The following is a 14,659-nucleotide window of genomic DNA, read 5'->3' on the forward strand; positions in this document are numbered from 1 at the left end:
AAATGCTGGAGAGGGTGTGGAGAAAAGAGAACCCTCTTACACTGTTAGTGGGAATGCAAACTAGTACAGCCACTATGGAGAACAGTGTGGAGATTCCTTTAAAAACTGGAAATAGAACTGCCATACAATGCAGCAATCCCACTGCTGGGCATACACACTGAGGAAACCAGAAGGGAAAGAGACACGTGTACCCCCAATGTTCATCGCAGCACTGTTTATAATAGCCAGGATATGGAAGCAACCTAGATGTCCATCAGCAGATGAATAGATAAGAAAGCAGTGGTACATATACACAATGGAGTATTACTCAGCCATTAAAAAGAATACATTTGAATCAGTTCTAACGAGGTGGATGAACCTGGAGCCTATTATACAGAGTGAAGTAAGCCAGAAAGAAAAATACCAATACAGTATACTAATGCATATATATGGAATTTAGAAAGATGGTAACAACAACCCTGTATGCGAGACAGCAAAAGAGACGCAGATGTATAGAACAGTCTTTTGGACTCTGTGGGAGAGGGAGGAGGGGAATGATTTGGGAGAATGGCATTAAAACATGTATAATATCATATAAGAAACGAATCGCCAGTCCAGGTTTGATGCAGAATACAGGAAGCTTGGGGCTGGTGCACTGGGATGACCCAGAGGGATGGTATGAGGAGGGAGGTGGGAGGAGGGTTCAGGATGGGGAACACGTGTACACCCGTGGCGGATGCATGTTGATGTATGGCCAAACCAATAAATATTGTAAAGTAAACATAACAATAATAATAATTTAAAATTAAAAAAAAATAATAATAAAAAAATAAAATTCAACATTTATTTAACACCTTCTTTGTTCTAGACACTCCTGGGTGTTGGGATGCAAGTAAAAAGGAATTCACCAGGCTTTTCATACATTTTACAATCTAATAGGAAAGAGTGTGAAGATAGATCATTGCAATTCAGCAGTATAACTGTCATGATAGATAAAAGCTGAGAGTACCAGAGTACCAGAAGAGAGGAAGCACTAGAGGTACCAGATGATCTAGCCCCTGCCTCCCTCCCCAGTACCATCTCCAGCCATTCTCTTACCAGCTGCTTACGCCCTAGTCATACTGGATCACTTACCTAAATCAAAGGTCAATCTTTTTGCCATCTCCACTGACTTTGCAGATAGTTTTCTCAACCTCAAAGGGGTTTCTCTACTTCTCGCCTACTTGTCCTTCAAAAATCAGATCATATATTATCTTCTTTCAAAAACCACCCCTCCCCCACAAACTATGCTGTATGGCCTTCATCTGCGTCCTAATAGCAAGCATGGCACAAAACTGTCCTGCTAGCCCATCCCACTATGCTTTTGATCCAATGCAACAAACGTTTGTTGAGAGTCTACTATGTACTACACACTCCAGATGAAAAAAATAAAAGAAATAAAATCCACATCTTCAAGGAATTCACAGTCTACCAAGAGACACCCAGGGCAACATATACGTCAGATTACAGATGATACAACACACATGGAAAACATGGAAAGTCGTTTGTTAAGTAGCTTTATTAGTTGGGTGTTTAGGGAAGGTTTCCCTAAGGAGGCATTGTCTGACTTGGGTTTTGAAATTAAAATAGGAGTTTGAGAGGTATTGTTGAGAAACACTCCTAACACAGGAAGTTTTTATGTACTATTCTGCCCATAAAACTAAGAATTTTGAGGGAAGAGGCTGTTTCATTCTACATTCGTAACCCTCATTTCTGTATCTGAACGTAACAAAAATAATAAATGCTTGCTAAAAGTTGTTGAATTAACCTGTCTGCACAAGTGCAACACAGTGCATGCCTGCTAAGTTGCTTCAGTTGTGTCCAGCTCTCTGAGACTCTATGGACCATAGTCCACCAGGCTCCTCTGTCAACAGGATTCTCCAGGCAAGAATACTGGAGTGGGTTGCCATGCCCCCTCCTCCAGGGAATCTTTCCAAATCAGGGATTGAACCCATGTCTCCTCCATCTCCTGCAGGAGATGTAGGAGGGTTCTTTACCACTAGGGTCACCTGGGAAGCCCAAGACAAGAGGTCAAATAATATCTAATCCAAAACTGTGTTCAGTCCCCTATGCATATGGATGACCTGTATCACTCCTTAATTAACTAATCTTGTAAACATAAAAATAATTTGGGCAGTAATATTGTTTTTGCCTGACTTGTCTTTATTCTAGTCTCCTTCTATATCTTAACCAAAAATGCAATATCAGGAACTGTTTGGGCCTGTCAATAGCCATGTTTCTTTTCAAAGAGTATCCCCATCTTTATTGCTGGATGCCACCCATGCATTTGAAAGAATGATAGTTGAGTATGCAAATAATATGCCAATAAAAATCCAACTGATTTGGGGAAAACTGGTATCAGATCAGATCAGTTGCTCAGTCGTGTCCGACTCTTTGCGATACCCATGAATCACAGCACGCCAGGCCTCCCTGTCCATCACCAACTCCCGGAGTTCACTGAGACTCACGTTCATCGAGTCAGTGATGCCATCCAGCCATCTCATCCTCTGTCGTCCCCTTCTCCTCCTGCCCCCAATCCCTCCCAGGAAAACTGGTATAGGCTAATATAAATGCAATACAATTCAACAAGTATATACTGAGCAAGTTAAACAAATAACGTTTGAATTCACCCTCTGTGTGCTGAGCCTATGAGAAGCAAATACCTGAGAAACACCTGAAACGTTCTCCACATCCCTCTTCTGTTGGACATCCTTGAGTAGGTTTACATGGTTGTGTTTCAAAAGCACTTCCCACACAGGAATGGCCGCCATACTGTCCATAAACAGCAATTGACCGCCTGCGAGTCTAAATACAAAACAAACACATTTCCAGTATCTCCAGGTTCCTTTATCTGAGAAATAAAATCTGAGATAAGTTAATACATTTGGAGAAATGACATTCATAAAATTTTTCTGGTGTACTACAGAAGTAAAATGTCCAAAATCAATGAATCCAGAAACCCATTTGTCTTTGAGTCTGGTGACACTTGGGTTATTATTTCTAGAGCACTCCCAGTTTATATTTATGCTTAGGGTTGAGTGAAAAAAAAATAGTGAATCTTTAAGAATTCTGGATAGAACTATAAGCAAATAGATCACAATACAGAATAATTCATTTTTCACCAAAGCAATGTACCAAGGGTTAACTAGAAAAGGTGAAGTGAATTTTGCTGGAGGAAAAGTATGGGTACTAGAAAGGGGAGCTAAGATGAAGTGGAGTTAGGGAAACCTTTAGAAAAGTGGTGGAAATTGATTTGAGCTGAACCTTAAGCCTTCTTCAGGAAGGCAAAACAGTCCAGAGAGAGATAGATAAAGGCTACCATGAAAGTCAAATTTACAAAACAGAAGCCTAAGTGGTCCACAGATGAAGGTACATCTACAATGAAACTTCACTGGAAATCCAAAATCACTGATCTGTGAAATTAGAAATATATCAAATGCACCTGCTGGGGGTGGGGATAAAAAAAGTTAGGGGAAATCACTAAGCCAAATGTGAGAACTAATTCATCCTAAACTTCATTTACTCAATATGAAGACATGTATCTAGTGTTTAAACAAAAAGAAAGATCTACAAAATCCTTTTCCTCTCCAAAGGCAATCAAAGGTACATCTTTTAAGCCTCTTATCCATTTATTAATCTTACCCATTAATAAAAATGGGCAAAATCTGAGATTCCAGAAAGTTTAAACCTTGAGCAAAGACCAACAGGGAAGACTATATATATATATATAAACCAAGTTTGCATCTATTCATTCATCCTAAATTGAGACGACATGTAATTTGAACTTTGAGCAGGTCTGCGTCAGTCTGGGCCTGGTTCTGGCACATTTGATTGCACCTAAGCAGAGAAGTCATGGAGGAATGAGTGAGGAATGGAGCTCAGTACAGTTTCTCAGCTAAGTTTTTAGTTTGTGTATTTAGTAGAAGACATCTCTTATACGTGGCTTAGAAATGTGTGTTTTTCTGAAGTTCCAGAGCACAGACTGTGTTGGTGTGTAAGTAATGTTTTCCTTCTCCACAGACACCAGCATGACCTTGATGGCTGCCTACTCTCAGCATCTCATTCTCACCTGTCAAATTCTGATCTCATGACCTCATTTTCATTTTCACTTGTCTCCTTCTGGATGAAAATTCTGTTTTTATAATCTGAGCATGATGACCTTCCCTCAAAACAATTACTCATATGAAAAGTACCTTCTATCTACCTCTATTTAATGTTCTTTCTTAACTTGTTTTTAAATTCTAAAAGTGCTTCCTGAGGTTGGTGTTTGTTTGAATTTTGTCTTGTTATTCATGTACCTATTTGCCTGTAATCAGAGTTGTCATCTATTATATTTGCCAGAAGCCAAATTCTACACTTGTGTAATTTATTTTGCAAATACCTCTCATGTAGATACTAAATAAATGCTTGAAAATTGTGATAATGATGATGCTTCCAAACATAAATTATCTTCTATAATATGGTTCTTTTAGTACTTCTAAATGATTTTTAAACACACATTTTTATCTAAATTGAACCACTTTTAAAATGCTTTATGAATATCAAATCATGTTGTATACCTGAAATTAATGTTACATGTCACTGTATCTCAGTAAAAAAAAATTTAGTCATTCAAATGTTCAGAACCTTTGAAACAGCATTATATTTTTTAAATTATCCTAAGATGATCATCAGAAAAAAGACATATTTATATACAAAAATGTTCATTAAAGTTTCATTCATAATTACAAAATATGTAAGTAAACTAAATCTCAAACAAGAAAATGGATAAAGAAGATTGGTATATTCATATAATGGAATATACAATAAGAAAATGGATAAAGAAGATTGGTATATTCATATAATGGAATGTAATACAGCTGTTGAAATGCATACTGATAACATAATATTAAGTTAAAATAGTAGAATACAAAATCATGAACAAATGACCCTATTTTAAAAATCATTAGCACACAGAAAGACTAAATACTAAAATGCTAGTATATTGATTTCTTCTAAATGGTAGAATTATGAGTAGCATTTTCTTTATACTCTTCTATGTTCTTTCCAATGAATAATTTATAATAAGGAAAAAGTAGACATTTTAAGGGTGCTCTATAAGCTCCAAGTCAAGTCGGGTTTTTTATTTATATTACTTTTGTACTAAACTTTAAAACATTGAAAAATGTTTGACTTTTCATGGTCATTCACTATCTGTTAGGTAAAATGAAGCAACGATTTTGCTACTCTTAGTGTTTGTTTCAAATGAAAAGTTGAATCCAGGAAATATGAAATTTTGAATTACTTACTGACTTCATTTCAAGCTATTCTATTTCTCTGATAATGAAAGAATAAGTGAGTAGCTTTTAGCTTCTCTCCCATGTATATTTCTAGGCTCAAATGTAAGATTTAGAAAAGTTCTTCAAGAAAAATGAGAACGCAAAAAAATTTTACAACAACATTAATTATTAAATAAATCATACTTTTCCCCTTCAGAATTACTAATTACATTTTCAAAAACCATACAAAGTAACATTCAAAAGCTAATGTCATTTTGTTCATACCTAAGCTATTTTGGCATATAAATAAAAAATACAAAGTTTTCACATGGTCCTACCTGAGTCTTGGTACAACCATTGCATTCTGACCAAGGAGCATAGGAACCCCATTGGCAGTTGATTGGCGAGGAGGCACTGTCATAGTGTTGAATTGTCCATTATAAAGCCGACAGAAACGTAAGAGAGAAGACAAACAATAGTCAAGAATAGTCAAAAGCAGTCAAAAATTGTGAAGCAATTTTTGCTTCACCAAAAGGATCTCAAAATACATTTAAAAATATCTAGGAAGGGCTCACTTTTTCAGAGATTTATTAAATATCATTTATAAGATATCTAGAATGTTCCAGGCACTATTTAGACCCTAGAGCTATAGACATAAAAGAGATAGGCTAGGACATCCCTGATGGTACAGTGGATAAGAACCCACCTGCCCATGCAGGGGAAGCAGCTTCCACCGCTGGTCGGGGAAGATTCCATTTGCCTCTGAGCAACTAAGCCTGCAAGAGGCAACCGCTGAGCCCACAGGCCACAACTAACTGAGCCCGAGTGTTGCAACTACTGAAGCCCGAGCGCCTAGAGCCTGTGCTCGGAAGCAAGAGAAGCCACCAAAATGAGAAGCCTAAGCACGCCAACAAAGAGTAGCTCCTGCTCACCCCTAGACAAAGCCTGTGTGCAGCAATGAATCCCCAGAGCAGACAAAAATAAAATAAATAAATAAATAATGTTTTAAAATGAGATAGTATACCGATCGGAGAAGGCAATGGCACCCCACTCCAGTACTTTTGCCTAGAAAATCCCATGGACGGAGGAGCCTGGTGGGCTGCAGTCCATGGGGTCACTGGGAGTAGGACACGACTGAGCGACCTCACTTTCACTTTTCACTTTCATGCATTGGAGAAGGAAATGGCAACCCAGTCCAGTGTTCTTGCCTGGAGAATCCCAGGGACGGGGGAGCCTGGTGGGCTGCCGTCTATGGGGTCGCACAGAGTCGGACACGACTGAAGTGACTTAGCTTAGCAGTATACTGATCATTGATAGAGGAAAGGAAGAAAACATAGATGTATAAATAAATAATTATAACACAATAATATGATCACAATGTGACTGTGACCAGCACATTCTCAGTCGCTAAGTCATGTCCCACTCTTTGCCACCTCATGGACTACAGCCTGCCAGGCTTCTCTGTCCATGGGATTTCTCAGTCAGGAGTACCTGAGTGGGTTACCATTTCCTTCTCCAGGGAATCTCCCCAACCCAGGGATCGAACCCAGGTCTCCTGCTTTGACGGATGGACTCTTTACCACAGAGCCACCAGGGAAGCCCCATGATCACAATGCAATATAGCTAATTAGATAAATTTACTAACAGAATTGTGTACATTATGATGTGTTGTGGAAACACAGATAAGAGAATGTCCAGAGGAGGGGTATATGTGAGAACATAGGGAAGGAAGGTTTTATGGCCTTTAAGTGATTCTGGATGATGAAGAGCTATACAGAAATTTAACTGAGAGACAGTAAGCTGTAAAATGACCACATGAGATGTAGGAAACCAAAATCTGGCAAAGGCTAAATGGATGAGAACTTAATTCTACACACTCCCCCTGTTTATTGAGGCCACTTTCTCAAGCACACACCCAAGTACAACAGGGGCAAGTTGAGCTCAAATAATTCCACTCAGATAAAATACACGTGGAAAATGGTGAGCTGACTCACAATGCTTACAATGCAGAAAATCTTGCGATGTTTCTAATCTTCAGGTTTCTTCCTCACAGGGAATAAAATAAAGTAAAGTAAGAATAAGAATAAAACATGCTTATTCTATCATTGTCTTTTCTGAAAATGTGGAAAGAAACAAAGTGTGTGAGGGAAAAACATGCTCACACTGCAATGTAAAAATCAGACCATAGTTTCCTCAAAATAAATGAAATAACTGGTAATGATTTCCATACACAATCCAAAAATATTCTCACCTTGAAAAAACTTGAAACTCTCCTATAAATCCCACCAAGAAGAATAAAGTTATTGCCTAGGAGGGAAAAAAAAAAAATAAAGCAATATTTGAGCTTGCATTGCTTTAATGAGTCAAAAGTGAATACATTTGTACAAATCAAGATTTGTGAGTTGGGAATAAAAAGAGTGAAAAAATCATGGAGAAGCTCGATGATTCTGCTCATCTTACAATTTTTCATTTTTAAATAAAAGTTTAATACAATTATCTTGAGCTTACCTCCTACTGTTCATTTCTGTAAAGACTACTAGGCACTAGATGATATCATAGACAAATAAATTGGAAAGACTCCCTAAAAATATTCACAAACATTTTTCTAGGGTCCCATCATCTTTTATTCCTTAATCCACACTCCTTTCTAACTTTGGTACCATGAGAATGCTGGAATAGAGAAAGCCTAGAAAGAGCAGTTCCAAGGGTTGAGAAGGTAAAAAGGAACCAGTTTCCTAAATGGAAAAATCAAAAGTGGAGGTGCATCGTTAGCCAAAGGAATCAAGATGCTCATCACAATCCCTAGCTTTATAGGTGGTACCCAAACACAACAGAGGCCTTTTATAATCATCTTTATGTGATAGGGCAGCCTAAATACTGAGCATCTGACAGGCTACAAAATTGTATGCAAAATGTAATTATATTTCATTTGAAAATCAAATGTGTCTTAAAAACAAATCTAGAAAGAAACATAATAAAGGAAAATAGTTTATTTCTGGTTGTGAAATTATAGGTGACTTTCATTACCTCATTTTTACTTTTATGTATTTTCCTACTTTGACAATTGAAAGTGTAAGGGAATACAATTCAAATTTGTACTAGAGACTCTAAGAATATTAAATGCATTCAGTTCATAACCTAATATGTGCTATGCTGTGCTCAGTTGCTTCTGTTGTGTCCAACTCTTTTCGACCCAATGGACTGTAGTTAGCCCAGGCTCCTCTGTCCATGGAATTCTCCAGGCAATAATACTGGAGTGGGTTGCCACGCCCTCCTCCAGGGGATCTTCCCAACCCAAGGATCAAACCCACATCTCCTGCATTGCAGCCGGATTCTTTACCCTTGAGCCACTGGGGAGGTCCATATCCTGGAATAAAAGTTCTTAAATCATCTTACCCCACATTTTAACAGGCCAGTATTCTTTCTCTTCTCTTGACCTCTCCAAATCTCTTTTCTCTCTGTAGTTGTGGAATGGTTTCTCATCATTTCTCCCAGACCCTTCCACTCACTTTCTTAAATCACTCCTTCTCTTGTTAGTATCTTCCTTTCAGTTATAAAATACTAGTTACCTACTTCTGCCTTTTATAGTTCTACAAACCTTTTAGCTTATATTCTGATTAGCATACCATAAGGGTTGAGAAGTAACATAGCCGTGAGCACCCCAGAAATGTGAACAACGGTGGGAGAGGCTATAGATACTTTTCTGATTTTTCAACAAATATGCACATAATGTAAAGCAACAACTTTAAAAGGTTCTTTAGTTCTTAATTTTAAACTATACCTTTTTTTTCTTTTTCAACACTAAATCTTTACTTGTGCTGTGTCAACTCATTTTTCCTACCCTTGGACAAGTCTACCTCACAACTTTATTAGTCACTCTCAGTCCCTAATAGGGGCTTCCCTGGTGGTTCAGACAGCAAAAAATTTGCCTGCAATGCAGGAGACCCGGGTTTGATCCCTGAGTCAGGAAGGTCCTCTGGAGAAGGGAATGACTACACACTCCAGTATTCTTGCCTGGAGAATGCCATGGACAGAGGAGCCTGGTGGGGTAGCAAAGAGTCAGACACAACTAAGCAACGAACACTTTCAGTCTTTAATGTCATCACATTTTCAGAAAATAAAAATTCTGAAACAATCTAATAGTAAAATTTCAATTTATCATCCAATTTTAAATATCTCTCCTATTCCCCAGTTCCTGTGGGAGGGGTGGCGTCCACTTCAAAATCCCTCCCTTTTATTCTCCTGCTTCCCTTCCCCACCTCCCCAGGATGCCTCTGTCTTCTTCAGAGTCAGAGTGGCAGGAGTAAGAGGGCAAGAGCACAAAGGCTCTTGCTCGATCAATGCAGCCAGAGTCTGGTGATGGTAAATCAGACTGTGCTGAATGTTTGAATGCCAGCTGTCTGTCCCTCACAGTGGTTTCATCATTCTTTGAATATCACTCCTTTGGACATCTACAACCACTGTCCTCTGCCACAAATGATTCATCCCTTTGTTCATTTCTCTTGACTCTCACCATTGTCTGCTTACTGATACTACCTATTGGGGTTGCTTCATCCTGCAAGTGTCTCTCAGGGAGTCCCTGACAACCCAAGCCAAGCTCTTCTCCAAAAGTCCACATCTGATCCATGGGATACCTGCATATCTTCTTGTCCTGTCAGGATGTAACTGATACTGTTATGTTGACTTTGCTAAACACAGGGCAGTCAACCAGTCTGTTCTTTTAGATTTTCTCAAATGCGAGTAGGGTGTATGTCCCCCTCCTCCAATGGACATAAACTTGCCTACTCTTGAGGATGGAGATGGCCAAAGGGTCACCAAACAAATTTAGGACTACTTTTTGGTAACATTGAATTGAATGTGCAATATTTCACTGTAAAATGTGAGGCTACTGAGCACCTCTTATTCTTGGCCTTTGACTCTCAGCCAAAACAGGCATCATGAAAAAAAAAATCCATCTTAACATTCTACCACATATTTTTTTTTATGTCAATGAAGTTTTAGGATATTCACTTTCACCAGAACTAATTTTGCCACTATTTTCCACATGTGCTATGTGCTCTGGCATGTCCGACTCTTTGTGACCCCATGATCTGCACCTTGCCAGGCTTTTCTGTCCATGGGGATTCTCCAGGCAAGAATACTGAAGTGGGTTGCCATGCCCTCCTCCAGGGGATCTTCCCAGCCCAGGGATCAAACCCAGTTCTCCCACATTGAAGGCAGATTCTTTACCAACTGAACCACCAGGGAAACTCATTTCCTCATATACATATTATAACCCATGAAGATCTGCTTATCACTAGTTCATGAATTATACAAGCTGAATCTTTTAACCAAAAGAATTTCTTGAAAATTGGCTAGCTGGGTACCTGGAAATGAAGCAGTTATCATTCCTTGCCTTTGGAAAGAGTATCTCATCAAATGGACATGACAAAACAATTACAAATTAATAAACAAATTAATGACAGAAATAGACATACATCTGAGTTAACTCTATAAAAGAATTCCTTAGTTGAAAAGATAGAGGACTTCCCTGGTGGTCCAGTGGTTACAAATCTGCCTGCCAAAGCAGGGGACATGAGTTCAATCCCTGCTCTGGGAAGATCCCACATGCTAACAGGCAGTTAAGCCGGTGCACCACAACTAGAGAAAGCCCTCACACAGCAACGAAGACCCAGCACAGCCATAAATAAATAAATAAAATTTGAAAAAAAAAAAAAAAAAAAAGATATGGTATCTTGGCAGTGTGTAATATAGCTAAGCTGGGGCCACATTTCCCAGAATTCTCTTCTCTTCTTCTTTATGACTGAATAAGCATTAGCTCTGCCTCCTTCCTCTAACATTTTCCAACTACAACCACTCTCTCTATGGTTCTAATTTCTCCACATCTGGCCTTTTACATTTGTCTGTTGAACCATGAGCCCATCTAGGGTAAAAATAAAACACTATTTTCTGTAGCATGTACTGGGTTCCAAATGTCCAAATTCCAGAGGAAAAAACTATAGAAAAATTCAATCTAATTTCTTAAGATACCCTAATTAATAGTTGATCAATAAATTTAGAACATAGGGCACCATACAGATGAAGAAGGAGGTAGATTTTTAAATAAATCTTCTTGCATCTTTGTTAGAAATTAACATCACTTTGTAACACTAGCAATAAAGAAATGCAAAATGACATAATAATATGATTGAGTACTTAGCAGCCATTTGAAGCATGTTATAGCTTGATCAATGACAGAATAACATGCTTATGATATAATGAGTAAAAAGATTCAGATCTAGATTGATAAAAATGTCATAAAATATATCTTATACATATTCATTTTAAAGTCTGAAAAGAAATAGATTAAAATGTTAACAATGGCTATCTCCAAGTGGAGAAATAATAGATATTATCTTCTTTTTGAACTTAATTACCAAGATGGTAGTGCTATAATCTGGCAAGGGACATTTTTAAAAGACACAAAGACCATCACAGTATAATTGGTAGAAGATGGGTGATAATGTCAGGTCAGCTCTGGGTGTGGTGAGGAAGCAGAGAGACCATCATCTGAGACATCATTGTGCTTGACTACATCCCAGCTGCATGAGAATCATGCTTCAGGTTTACAAACCCCAGGTTCATCTCAGTCCAGGGATGAGAGAGTGAAGGTCTGGACCACAGTTAGATCAAAGCAAAGCCCTTTTTGCTCTAAAGTCTTGAAACACTTCAGAACCAATTATATCCTATCCAATGGATACAAAGAGTACCAGTGGAATCCTGGGACCACCTCTCTGAATTCAGTTCACATGAATCGGGGAAAAGACAAAAGAATAGTCCTTCTTAAAGGCCAGACTTGGAAACCATAGTGTATCACAAAAGCATACCCTTCAGATTTACTGTAAAAATATGAGTCTCTACTCTCAAATATAGGTGAGAACTCTGAATGCAGTTCACAAAGAAATCATTTATTTGTTGATATTTTATCAACCAACCAAAAGATAAAAGTAAATATATTAACCCGGTAGAAAAATATCATAATAATCAATGACTATGAACCCATCTTTAAATACAAAACAATTATTAAGATGTCTCATCATAAAATAAATAAGGAAATTGACTGATAGTTAATACAAATATTAGGAGAAAGTATACTAGCTAGATGACTCTAGGAAAGGCATCCTATTCTAAGTTATCAAATGTTCTAAATTTTTAAATAAAAATACAAAACAGACTGATAGAGATTAGAATATATCATAATTCTAACTTTGTATGGTTACTTGGCATTCTAGCATTATAACATTAGACAAATCAACTTTGTGATTTGTGTTTAATTTTCAATGACTTAATTAAATGCAATTTTGCACATAAAATACTCAAGACCCATGTTTCCATCCTCCTCCATCCCCCTGGAAAGTGAGCACAGATTCAGTATTGTAGTTAGGCAGCATAGTGACAGCAGAAGCAATCTAGCAGCTGACAGGGCCGAGAAATTACTGCTCCAGCATTAGAATGTAAAATTTTAAAAGTTTAAATACAAAACTTTGCAATAATAAAATTGCAGTAGCAGGTTCAACTTATGTTTACATCCCAGAAATATAGTTTATGATAGTTATATCTATCTTTGGTCCTAAATTTTTTTTTTCTTAACATTCAGCCATTTGCATTAGGCCAATATGTGTTTTTGGTAACTCTTTAGCTTCACGCCATTTATCTGTATCTTCTGCTCTTACAATCCTGATCCTTTCATCCAGATTCCAAATTCTAAAGTTCCAAGTTTCCAAATTCACTGTTCTATAAAGCTGTTCAGTTCAGTTCAGTCGCTCAGTCATGTCCGACTCTTTGTGACCCCATGAATCGCAGCTTGCCAGGTCTCCCTGTCTATCACCATCTCCTGGAGTTATAAGTCAAATCACAGGGATTCATTGCATGACTCCAAATCAAACAAACAAAATACATTGGAGAGAATTTTTCCCTAAGAAATAACAGTTGTGTTATTGTATTTCTTAACAGCTTTCTTGGGACTTTCATAAACACTGCTTCCAATCTCTGATTCCCAGACCTCTAAACCAATAAAATAAACTACAAGAAAAGAAAAAGAAATTCACTTCAGCTGAATTGTTAAATATATTTAATTAAGGATTTCTTAAAAGTCACCCTCAGAACTTTCTCTTTTCTATTTTCCCATGTATTTTCTTTTTTTTTTTTTAATTTATTTGTTACCTAAGTAAACCTTACTCCCTTTAGAGTTAGCTCTGTTCACAAAAGTAATGAAGTTATTATCTTACCTTCATGTTTGGGTAAACATTCAGGGCAGCAGAGAGGAGGAAAATGTCCTCCTCCAGCGCCCAGTGAATTTTCAACAGCGGGAAGAGGCCAGCAGTCTACTCCCCGCCTGTCTCTCCCTGCTGGGGATTCACTTGGCATTCATATATAGAGCAAGCAGTTCCAAGACTTTGCTCCGACCCCCACTGGGTTCTCTGGGGACACTGAGAACCTGCCCTGTACTTAGTCTGTGTCTTGAAACCAGATGCATCTTATCAATTTGCACAGGCCTTAGCTACAGTCAGCTGGGACTGTTTGGAAGCATAGCTCTGAGGAAACATCTGTAAATCAAGAAAAGCAGAAAATATTCTCACTTCAATGTTTAAGTGGTTTTCAACCAAAGGAGACTCTGTGTGAGACGAGCATAAGCGTCCTTCCTGTTTCAATTTATCACACAAAGCAGATGTGTTCATGATTCTCTAAAAAGGGGTTATACAGCAGACTTTGAGATTAGGCGCTGTGGAAGAAAAAACTTACATGCCATTCTGTCACTCAAAATGGAAATGGAAATTCTAGAATGGAATCGTGTATGTGTGTGTGGCCTAACACAATATAATATACATTTCTTCATGTGAAGAATGATCAAAAAGAGCATTGTGTTTTGCAAACATATTTAAAGGCATCACTAATTACTCCCAAGAATTTCCCTTAACCCTATGATATTCAGATCAGTCCTTTGGAATGTTCTAGTCACAGTCATCATTTGTGTCTACTTTGTCTTCTTCAGTTGCCTTGTCTTATTGTGCCAGATCCTCACCTTCCATGGCTTACTTTGTCTTCTTCAGTTGCCTTGTCTTATTGTGCCAGATCCTCACTTTCCATGGCTTTGCATTGATTCTAGCAGGTCTCCAACATCATTTTCACAGATTTCATGAAAGGCTACACTTTTGCAAGATTTCAGATTTTCTATTGAAGTCGAGCTACAGTTTTATTTGCATGATTTGGCCAAATATTCTGATACTTGCTGTTAGGACATTATGGGGAGGAAAGACATAAGCATGAAGTGGGAAAGGAAATTTGAATTTAGAGTAATTTTATAATTAAACATTCCATTAGTGACTATTTTCCAGTTGTAATAT

The 14,659-nt window shown here is 37.8% G+C and overlaps 1 protein-coding gene across 1 annotated transcript in view; it reads right to left on the reverse strand.

Annotated features, from left to right (window-relative positions):
* Nucleotides 1–13,711, reverse strand: part of C7 (complement C7) — a 59,244-nt gene extending 45,533 nt beyond the window's left edge. The window contains exons 1-4 of the mRNA XM_006076391.4: nt 13,544–13,711; nt 7,528–7,583; nt 5,615–5,690; nt 2,682–2,823 (exon numbers count right to left, since the gene is read on the reverse strand). Coding sequence (XP_006076453.4) covers nt 2,682–2,823; nt 5,615–5,690; nt 7,528–7,583; nt 13,544–13,549 — 280 coding nt within the window. The 5' untranslated portion in view covers nt 13,550–13,711. The remainder of the gene's footprint in view (nt 1–2,681; nt 2,824–5,614; nt 5,691–7,527; nt 7,584–13,543) is intronic.
* Between the last annotated feature and the right edge of the window lie 948 nt (nt 13,712–14,659).

This window comes from Bubalus bubalis, chromosome 19 (genome assembly GCF_019923935.1).
Source record: "Bubalus bubalis isolate 160015118507 breed Murrah chromosome 19, NDDB_SH_1, whole genome shotgun sequence".
NCBI lineage: Eukaryota > Metazoa > Chordata > Mammalia > Artiodactyla > Bovidae > Bubalus > Bubalus bubalis.